General features: G+C 36.3%; 1 protein-coding gene across 2 annotated transcripts; it reads left to right on the top strand.

The window, feature by feature from the left end:
* The first annotated feature begins 4,296 nt into the window (after positions 1–4,296).
* On the top strand, positions 4,297–11,343 carry MANBAL (mannosidase beta like). 2 transcript variants are annotated; one of them, XM_026697575.2, is made up of 3 exons: positions 4,297–4,393; positions 6,193–6,389; positions 10,635–11,343. In XM_026697575.2, exons 2-3 carry the CDS (start codon positions 6,240–6,242, stop codon positions 10,740–10,742), a joined length of 258 nt encoding a protein of 85 aa, XP_026553360.1. In that variant the 5' UTR covers positions 4,297–4,393; positions 6,193–6,239; the 3' UTR covers positions 10,743–11,343. The 2 variants fall into 2 exon arrangements, with proteins under 2 accessions (XP_026553360.1, XP_087785200.1); XM_087929074.1 differs by lacking the exon at positions 4,297–4,393 and adding an exon at positions 4,457–4,696.
* The last annotated feature ends 280 nt before the right edge of the window (positions 11,344–11,623 follow it).

The following is an 11,623-nucleotide window of genomic DNA, read 5'->3' as shown; positions in this document are numbered from 1 at the left end:
TTGTCTTTGAGAGAAAGGTATCGGGAGGAGAAGATTTACAAGCAGATAAAGACATTGTATTTATTGTTAATGGTCTAGGTAACTGGATGGATATACTGGATAATGACATATGGACTGAATGACACTTCTTAATCTCTGTGAATTAAATAACTATTTTAAAACTACAAACAGTGTTTTTGTCTCCAGTGTGTGTATACTCTTGGGCCCAGCCTCTCTCTCATTTGGCTGCCTGGCTTGACTGCTGCTGTGCACTCTGCTTGGGGGTTTGTCCCCAAACACCTAACAATATTCATTCATTCATTCATTTCGGGGGTATTTCTATGTATGGTATTCAGCTTTGTTCGGGTATTTTCCCACATCATTATAGTTGTAGCGATGTAGACATACATACACACACACACACACACACACATATACACTTACTATATAACTTACAACCACAATTGAGCCCAAAATTCATATTGTTAAGTGAGACAGTTATTAAGCAAATTTTGTCTCATTATACGACTTTTGTTGCCACAATTGTTAAGTGAATCACTGTAGTTGTTAATAAGACAATTTGTTGAGTGAATCTAACTTCCCCATTGACTTTAGAATAGAATAGAATTCTTTATTGGCCAAGTGTGGTTGGACACACAAGGAATTTGTCTTAATGCAAATGCTCTCAGTATACATAAAAAAGATACATTCGTCAAGAGTCAAGCAATCAAATCATACTAGGAAACAGTCAATATAAGGATACAAGCGGCAAAGTTACAGTCATACAGTCACAAGTGGGAGAGGATGGGTGATAAGGAGTGATGAGAATATTAATAGTAATAGTAGTGCAGACTTTGTAAATAGTTGGATAGTGTTGAGGGAATTATTTGTTTAGCAGAGTGATGGCTTTCGGGGAAAAACTGTTCTTGTATCTCGTAGTTCTGGCATGCAGTGCTCTATAGAGTCATTTTGAGGGAAGGAGTTGAAACAGTTTATGTCCAGGATGTGATGGGTCTGTAAATATTTTCACAGCCCTCTTTTTGACTCATGCAGTATACAGGTCCTCGATTGAAGACAGGTGGGTAGTAATTGTTTTTTCTGCAGTCCAAATTATTTTCTGATGTCTTTGTCTGTCCTGTTAGATTGCAGAACCGAACCAGACAGTTATAGAAGTGCAGATGATAAACTCAATAATTCCTCTGTAGAACTGTATCAGCAGCTCCTTGGGCAGTTTGAGCTTTCTGAGCTGGTGCAGAAAGAACATTCTTTACTTGTCAGAAAATCTCAAAAGGTGGTAACATGACACCAACACACTGCAATCATCACAAATATGAGTCAGTTGCCATTCAACTTAATTTTGATCCCTTGACCACAGGGATGCTGCAATGGTCATAAGTGTGAAAATGGTCATAAATCACTTTTTTCAGTGCCATTGTAACTTTGAGAAGTCACTAAATGAACTGTTGTAAGTTCAAGTGCTACCTGTATATTGGTTTTTGTTGCCTCTACAGACCAAGGTTATTTGAACTGGATCTGTCCAGTTGCTCTGACAAGTTCTGTTGATTAAGCAATGACATTTGTTTGGACTCCAGAAGTGTAACTTCTCTGTGGTTCTGCCTAATTAGTGTTTTCAAGGCCTTGTAGACTTGACTTTTTGCCTTAGCCTTTGGGTAATTAAAGCCCATTCTGAGTAGTGCGTGTATGATTCTCAGTTGTCTGGTTTTGCTATCTTGTTGTTTGTTAGTCTTTATTGTTCTCCTGTTTTATTGTTATTTCCTATGTTTTTACTTTGTGAACCACCCAGAATTACTGAGACTGTGATAGTATACAAATTTAAGAAATAAATTAACTGTCCCTCTAGTCTTCTGATTTCTATTTAATATGCACTCAGACAAGCTATCTGAATGAGAAATTTTAATAACAGGGATATAGACAGGGCTGTGCAACTCTTTTAAAAGATAAATATAGGTATGAAAAAAAGAATAAGTTCATTGTATCTATAGTTTTGAGGTATAGAGAAAGTGGAACTCTAACAAACCTGGAGCTTTTTTGTGTGAATAATTGAGCCAAAGTCAAAGGTTATTCTGTATATCTCTGTTTTAGCTATAAACCATTAGCTTATCAGTTACTGAACCACATTCCTAGATTCTCATGCCTTTCTGAGGTCTTGAATACACAATGTTTATCTTTATACAATTATCTGAAGGATTTTTCTCTTTTTAATAAAACACAAATCTGTTGCATTTTAAAAGAGGCAAAGAAATGTTAATTTAGGATGGGACACTTTTCATAAAAATCAGTAGCATATCACGTCATACAAGAATTGCTTGAAATGCTGGAAGTCATGCATAAAAAAAGGAAGATACCTGTTATTTTGAATACCTGAAGCAGTAGATTCAACATAGATTCTCCCGTTCAGCCTTTATAATCTATTAAGAGTTATGTCTCATGTTTGTCATATATTGATGAAGAAATAATCTGTGATAACACAATTTTCTTGTTTCTGTAATAAAATGGTCTTGGGTCAAACTTTTTTATTGATGTGTGTATTGTATGCTTCCGTTAGTAATATAAATATCATACAATATGAAATATCTATGTAATATATTATTCTGTCACTTTCCAAAGACTTGCCTTTTTAGAAGACCTATATAGGACGTTTAATGGACCTCATGCTATAATCCTTGAATTCCACAGATTTGCTCAAGAATTGAGATCAGAATTAGGCTATGTAATGTAAGTTTTGTTTGCCAAATTAGCTTGTCTTTTCCAAGAATCATTCTTGTTTCATGGCCATTTTTTTCTTAAATGTTTTCTATATTCTCCATAATAAATGTCCAGCATCTTTTTTTAAATACTTGAGTATAATTTAGCAAAGGTTTATGTTATTATTTTGATTATTGTTGTCTGATATAAGTCTTCATGAAGTCATTATAACTATAATTAAGTAAAACAGAAGCTTCTATTACCTAAGTAAGAAATGTTTATTTGGGAAAAATAGCAAAAAATATTAAGAATTAAACTTGTGGAGAATAGAGTGGTTATTGCTGTTCAACAGCAGATGTCACTGTTTAATAATTATTTAACCATTCCAGCTGTAACACTTTGTTTAAGCTGTTGTATTAGCTGGATCTTTGTATTGTTGATTTTAGTTATTATTGAAGTGATTGTATCACCTACCCAGGATTTTGCATTAGTCACAACATCTCAACCACAGCTGTCAGCAAAATCATAATGATGTCAATCTCTTACAAACTCTTATTTTGATATCCTGTTTTTACCAGATGCTTTGAAGACATTTAAAGATATAATTTGTCAAATTCATGACTGGCCAGATAAAATAAGATTTGTTTAAAACGGAATTCCTTCACATGCCATAAATATATCTATTGCAACTTATAGCCACTTGATAGTTAAAGCTACAAAATACATTGGGTCATGTATATGTATTTATGTTTCTCTTTATAACTTTTTATCTCTTATGGATAAATCCTGGACTTTTGTGGTGTCTGGATATAAGGTAATATTTGAATAAACATAAAAAGAAAAATATCATTCTTGACTGATTTCACAATTTGCCTAAATATGTCTAGCTTCACTATGTAGAATTCCAGAAACGCAATAATTCTACTTCCAAATCTCATCGGAAGGATTTTAATGTGCCCTCTTTCTCTCTCATAATTCTGGAAGGGGAAAGGGTGCAGAATAAGGAAAGCAGGATAACATTCCACCTTCTTTGCAAGCTCCTGCTTCTCTGTTTCCTCCATTTCCCCCACCCAAACCTGTCAAGAAGTAAAAGAGAATCATTGGCCAGAGTTCTGGCTTGGTAACCCTCCATCTATTCTAGAATTGTATTCTCTTCTTTGCCGCCGTTTCATTGCATAGGATCCGAGTTCCCTGCTTCAACCCAAAATAACGCCTTAAGACAGAGGTCTCCAAACTTGGCAACTTGTAAGACTTGTGGACTTCAACTCCCAGAATTCTCCAGTCAGCATAGCCAGCAGAGTTGAAGTCCACAAGTCTTAAAAGTTGCCAAGTTGGGGGACTCCTGCCTTAAGGTCGAGCAAGCAAACAGAAAGGCTATTCATAGGGCGGGTGGTTCCACGGCTCCAACTGTCTCTCCCCCCCACCCCAAATCCGTGAGTGTAGGAGCCCCAAGGACCCTGGTTTCATAATATTTGGGTCGGTTCTTCCCCTTAACCGCTTCCCCTGGTTGATGATGCTCCATCGGGTCTGAGAAGTCAGTCTGGCAAAAAAAAAAAAAAAACTTCGCAACGCCAGCGAATGACGGGAAGATGGAATAAGGGGCGGGGCTATCTGGGCAACGCGTTGCTACCGGCCGTTGCTAAGGGAGGAAGTACTTCCTGGGGGATCGGAAGTGCTTCCTGGTAACGAGGTTGGATTTGAGTGGGAGGTAAGAGGGTCGCTGGGCGAGCTTAATAAGATTCCTGGAAGTCTGGGGCGGCGGGCGTGAGAGATTGTAGCCCCTCGTTTGAGAGGGAGAAAAATGGTGGCTTTTCTATAATTTCTGTCTATTCTGGCTCTAGTCCAGCCAGATTTTATTGATCTGTGCGAGATCGCTTTTCGCTTTTCTGATGGGTTTTTCTTTTTCTTTTCGTTTAACCGCCTGAAATAAATCCTGAATTTCACCTAGCAATTAGTCTAATGCTTTCCCAAAGGGGAAAAAACTCTTAACGGCTGTAATTTTACTGGTAGGGTATATATATTTTTAAAGTAACTTCTAGCAATGGGTGGGATTGAAAGTAAGTGAGGAGAAAATCTATCCTTTCGTAAATAAATGTCTCCAAGAGATTTTTTTTTTAAGAAAATGCACTTGGCATTTGGGCAGATAACTTAATTGTTGGTCGCATACAGTTGGCTCTGGTCTTCCTGTTTTAAGATTTAGAAGATTTAGAATAACAGAGTTGGGAGGGGCTTTAGAGGTCTTCTAGTCCATCCCCCTGCTCAGGCAGGAAACCCTATACCATTTCAGACAAATGGTTGTCCAATCTTTTCTTAAAAACTTCCACTATTGGAGAATTCACAATTTCTGGAGGCAAGTTGCTCCTCTGGTTAATTGCTCTAACTGTCAGGAAGGATCACTTTAGTTAAACTATTTAAATTGCTTCCATTGGTGGAGATTTAATAGTTTATTTTTAAAAATAATTCTGAGGGTTTTTTATGTATATAATACTTGGGTGGCAAAACACTACAAAACTAAAAGGTATAGACCCTGTGGTGAGTGCTGAGCCTAGAAAGATGCTGTCGAGCCTTCAGAACAGGAAAACATGAGAAGAGTCAGCATGGAAGGCTTAAATGTTAAATGAAGCTTTTGGTGCCATTTTGACTGTTCTCAAATTCCTATTTGATACCGTCCAGTTACTTCTTGTACTTCTGTGATGTATTAGTGTTGTGCTTGAGAATTCTGCCTTATCATCCCAGCTTTATTCACCCTCTATGTTTGGATTAAAATTCCCATATCTATTTTTAAGCAGATATTCCAGAGAAGCTTGCTCTTTGTATAAAAATAGACACAGATATCATCCCTCTATATTTTTTAATATATGCATTGAAATGGTTGCCTCAGAATTTGTATTTTGATAATAGGAGTTGTATTGACAAAAGGCAGGCCATTATACAATTTACCAAATGCAATCCATTTAAACAGGAATTTAAATACAATTTGGAATTAAAAACCAACAATTAAAATAAGCATCATTAGAGTCAGTGAATTCGGATCAAAAAGTCACTGCAATGGCAAAACTTTTACCTCGGTAAAGAGAGAATAAAATTAATATCTTAGGGCATATGTACTATAAGACAAAAACTGTAAGTATCCTAATCCTAAATAACTCAGGAATTTGAAGCTTATAGCTGGTTTTTTTGATCACTCCCAGTAATGGACTGATAGTAACCAAGGAGGAATAGGGTTTGCCAACCTGACTTGTTCCACATGTTTGTTGGATTTCCATGGAAATAAACTTCAAAGTGCATGCTAGCTGAGATTTCTAAAGCCTGGAGTCCAACACATCTGCAAAGTACCCAATTAGTGGAGTACTAATCAGTATTGGAGTACCCAATCAGTATCACACTCAAATAATCAACACTATTCTGACCGTTGTCTCATCATTTTGCGCTTTAAGGAGTACCTGAATGAAACTTATGGCTTTATGGAAAAAATGCATATTTCAACAGAACTTCTTTTCTTTGCAGAAACAAGGCAATCCAATTTTGTTGGAAGTGTACTTAAGGACTTCACTATGGCTGCTGAGTTGGATTTTTCACCTCCTGAAATCCCAGAGCCCACATTTATGGAGAACATCTTACACTATGGCCTTTTCTTTGGTGCCATTTTCCAGCTCATTTGTGTTCTGGCAATAATCCTTCCTGTTCCAAAGACGTATAAAATGGTAAGCATTTCTTGTAACTTACTACCAGTTTGGCAACAATCCGATCTTTACCTCTCCCCCCTCCCCCTCAAATATGCTGTTTTTTTCTTTTATTCTTTAGTGAACAGAGACGTCCGTTGAGAGGTATTTCGTCTATTAGAGTCTTTCTGTGCATAATAGGAAGCTCATGGCATCCCAACAATTGCAGCTGTTTCCTTAGAACAGAAATATGGAAAACCTTTTTTAGCTGAAGGTGACCACACTTTTAAATGTAATTTTCCAGAGAAAGCACATGGCAGAAGTGGGTATGACCAAAGTCAGTACAGGCTTATACTAAAACTGAGAGTAGTCAGCATTTCCATTTCTTCTTGCTTCCTTCCCCTCCCCTAATTCTCTCCTCTTCTCTTATTTCATCAATCATCTATTTCCATTTTTTTCCACCAAGCTTATTGCCATTTTTATACTTCTGAAGGCAGATACTTTTATTTCCTCCAATACTTTTATAAGGTCTCTCATCCACACTCTGACCTCTTTTGTTCTTCTCCACATCTCTCTTTTCTTTTTTCTGGGAAGAAAGGAGGGGAACAAAATTAAGAGATTTAATCCAATTCAGTGACAATCATAGTAGAAAATTAACATAAGGAAAGAGATGGCCAGGCTACATACAGATATCTGGCAAACTGAGAGGACTGTTCTTAATTTAAAACATCTTTTAGCCAGGAAGTGATATAGCAAATGATTCCAGATTAGGGGAAAACACAAGACTCTAGCTGGGCAAAAATCAGGGTTCTAATCACTAGGCAAGACTCTGGTCATTGTTATGTTTTCTTATATACTTCTTGTACAAAAATTAGTTGCATATCATGAATTATTTGTTATTGAGATTATAGTTCATTTCCCAAAATATCACTGACAACATCACGATTCTGTAATTGTCACTTTTATTTGGTTTCAAAGTATGAATACCTAACCAATCTCTGAGCCTCCTCTTAAAAATTAAAGCAGGATTTTCAGAATTCAAATTTTGAATAAGATTAACCTTGTGCACTTGATGGCTTGATGACACAATTATGATTGTAACTGGTGATTTAAAAAATAGTCTCCCTCCCTCCTGTTTCAAATTTATTCCAAATATCCATGTTTTTAGCAGGACTGTTTTTCTCCCTTTGCACCTGTCTTCAGTAAGCATAAATTGTTTTAATTTAGTCCCAAATGCTGAGTATTATGCCAACTAGCTGAGGAGTTTGCAATTATGAATTATTTAGTAGCAAAGAAAGCAGTTTTATTGTTTGAATGTAAAATAAGTCAACTTTCCAGCAAATAATAAAACATTAAATTTCCCCATTGAAAAGAATATAATGCAGCTATAACATTTTTGGCAGGAATTTATTCCATAAGTTACAAATTTTCACATAGAAATTAACCGTGTAATTAACTAATATGGAGTTCCCACAAAGATTTATATTTTATAAATGTATTAATCTTTCACATACTAGTTTACATTTCCTTCCCTTTAAAGAAATAAACCTTGTTTATTCCCCCCAACAAAACCCACACAGCATACATAAATGTATACCCACTCGAATTGTTTAATTATGAGGTGCTTGAAACTTGGTTAACTGTATATTGCTGAGTTAGCAAGGTGCCTGGCAGAACTGTTGGATACATTCATGGTTTACCCAATGTAATGACTGCATATTAAAAAGCTTAATTGCCAGAGAGTAGGAGAGCCTAAAGCTGTTTTCTTGTAGTATAAATTTTAAGAATAAAATGATATTATTAGATATGAGCAATTGGATCCAGTGAAGGACATTCGAAAGTTACAATCAAGCTAATACCTCAAAAGATATATTTATTCTCTGTTGGGGTTGACATTACAGTAAATATTAATTTGTAATTTTAAAATATCCAAAATTGAATTCCTTGAGATTGTAAGAATCAGTGGGCTGCAGAAAAGAGGCAAATAGAATTTTCATAGCACCTGATTGGGGCTTAAGTTGTCCTGGGAATCTCCTGGTGATGAACAATCATCCTTTGCCATGCACTATTTCCAATTTAAAATTCATTCTGATTATTAAAAGGAAGCATGGATATTCTTTAGTTAGCATAGTCATTTTATCTGTTTCCATATTTTCTTTTCTTTATTCAGAAGCATTTAAACTTTGCACTTTTAAGTCTCTGAATGATAAATGCTTTTGCTTCTGTTTGTCCAAAGGATTGGTGTTTCCTGTGGGTGATTCACCTACCTTGGCATGCAAGTCCACTATCCTTTGTTGGAAGGACACATAAGCAAATTGCCCTAGCCCTGTAACATAGGAGAGATTTCAGTCAAATCCATAAAGATAAAGATACTGGCAGGTTTTATCCCCTTTCCAGCAAAGTAAAATTTGCATTGCTTTCTAACAGGCTTAAAATCAGCAAAGAGCCCTCTGCCAGTTTTTATGCTTTGTTTCCAGTTGGCATACATTAATTGTGGATATCTTTAGAATCCCCCCAAAATTTATATCAAAATGTGTTTAATGAGGAAAAACAACCTGTGAATTTAGCTTCCTCTAAAAATGTCATGAATGTGTATGAGTTTTTCTTTCTTTCCTTTCTTTCTTTCTCAAGATGATACTTTGATTTCAATAAAAACTCTTCTCCATATGTTTCCAAAAATTTCCCACCAGGTTTGTAAACTTATCAGGCATTATGTACCAAAGTAGGCTAGACAAAGGTTGGAGGAAATATTTAAAATTGAAGCTGATACTGAAGTCATAAATTTTGCATAGATAGAGCCTAAAAATATCATTTTCAAATGAATAGTTTGTATTCAGTGTTCTGCTAATTTTGGACACGTACTAATCTTTGTTAACACAAAACAAATAACGCATCATGAATTACTAGATTATAATCTATAAACATTTTTAAAGGATTTACAGAAAGCCAACACAGTCAGGATTACTGAATTATCTCAGGTGATAATGCTGTTCCAAAGGGCAGGTGCTAGGATAGATAAGGCATGCTTCTTTGGACTCACTAGGTGGCAGTGTTTCGTAGAGGTGATCCAAAGCATGTCCACCCTTCAAATCCGAGGGTCAGCCAGAAACAGAGATAGGTGGCAGCACAAATAACAGCGCGTCTGTCATGAAGGGCTTTTTGAGTGATAACCATGAAGTGCACCAGGAACTTGTAGATCCCTAATGCAGCTGTGTAGTACTGATATTGTATAGGGTACTTTTGAGGATCCATAACTATACACACCATTGCATTTTGGACCAGTTGCAGCTTCTTGATGGTGTTTTAAGGGGAGCCTCATATAGCATGAATTACAGCAGTCCAGTCAGGAAGCGACTCAGGCATGACTGACCATGAGTAGGGCTTCCGGATCCAGAAATGGGGGCAACTGGTGCAAAAGGTGGATTTGTTTAAAGGTCTTTCTTGGTCATGACTGCCAGCGCGAACTGCTCTTCAGGTGGGAATAGAAAACCCAAGAGGACTCTATCCAAAAAGATAGATAGTCTCTAGATTTAGGGAGCCTTAGAACCCACAGCCTTTCAGTCTTGTTTGGGTAAAGCCATTTACTGCTATCACCTATTAATCCTCCCCCGCTTCACTTTGTTCTGTTGCTCTTCCATTATTATTTATTATTACTTTTATTTGTCGAGCATGTATTACATAACAGATATAAGTAGCGTTAGGACAGGGACAGTAGGCATGTTGCTTATGCACACCCCTTAAAGACCTCTTAGGAATGGGGTGAGGTCGACAATAGACAGTCTAAGGTTAAAAGTTTTGGGAAGAAACCATAAAGTCAGAGTATTCCAGGCATCGACCACTCTGTTGCTGAAGTTGTATTTCCTGCAATCGAGTTTGGTGCAGTTTACCCTGAGTTTGTATCTATTATGTATCTATTATTATTTTATATGTAATATGTACCTTATTATTTTCCCAGCTTGGCTAGAAAGCTGTGCTGATAGGCACTCATCACCTCAAAATACAGATGTCCAATGTTAAGACTGTAGGGTTTTTGTTGTTTTTAAAAAATGACATTCATAAAAGCTTCTTCCAAATAAAAATATCTAGGGTCAGCCTGAATAAACTTTTTAATTACATTTTCTGTGTAAAAGATATAAAACATGCAGTACTTAGAAGTACAGTGCATTTGATTTTATAAATGATTCATGAGCACGTTTCTCCAGCATTCTTATGTACCAGCAAATAAAAAAGATCTACGGCCTATCCACAAAATCATTAATGTTCTGTTTCCCTTAATGAACTTAACAGGATACTGAAAGCTTTGAAACGAAAACTGCTGAAGTAGTCAAGAAACCCAAAATTGCTGCTATCTCAGTGAACAAGAAGCTCAAAAAAGAAACAAAGAAGAAACGATAAAGTGATATCATGATGAAATTTTCATAGCAACCTTATGGCAACAAGTCAAATTGCAGTGAAGAGGATGTTGGCGAAAAATGAACATCCAAATATATTTGATAAAGCTGTCCTTATTCTGGTTTTGAGGAAGTAGATAACACTTTCTAAAATGGCTTCAGGTTTATTGTTTCATCTGATCTGTAATAAATAACCTGTAAGGTTATAGTGAGAAATATCTTACAGTTTGGTTCAGTAACAGGAAAACAGTCTTTTCTTTGGGCAATGTTTGAGGGACAACTGGATGATAGACATGTCTCATCACATCACTCTTTTCCATTTTTTAAACAGAGGGATCAAAGACTCTACTACTTTTGTATGTTGTTAATATAATTGGTTATATTATTCTTTCATTTTGTTTTATTGAAAAACAGTCCTAATAACTGTCTGGATTTTTAGCTTTCTTTGAATTTGAGAATTGTTTGGCATTTTATTGTTTCCCTATTCTTGGGTATAATTAAACCAAGTTGTTTAAATTCTCCATAAGCTTGTTGGACTGAATAAATGAAAACTGTGACACGAACAAAAGATGAACATTTGTCTGCCAATAAAATACATCTCAGAGCCAGTCTGGTGTAGTGGTTAAGGCATCAAGCCAGAAACTGGGAGACTGGGAGTTCTAGTCTCACTTTAGGCACAAAGCCAGCAGGGTGACTTTGGGCCAGTCACCAAATCTCAGCCTTAGTAGGGGACAATGGCAAACCACTCCTGAAAAACTTTGCCAAGTAAACTGCAGGAACTTGTTCAAGCAGACTCGGACAAGTGGACACAATCAGAAGTGGGGGGGGGGAACCTTTGTAGTGATATCAGCAAGTCAGTTGCAGATCTGCTACTAATAAACAAAA

The sequence above is a fragment of the Pseudonaja textilis genome, chromosome 3 (genome assembly GCF_049901715.1).
Source record: "Pseudonaja textilis isolate UNSWEBS1 chromosome 3, rPseTex1.2, whole genome shotgun sequence".
NCBI classification, from domain to species: Eukaryota; Metazoa; Chordata; class Lepidosauria; order Squamata; family Elapidae; genus Pseudonaja; species Pseudonaja textilis.
This window is presented reverse-complemented; position numbering and strand designations above follow the sequence as displayed.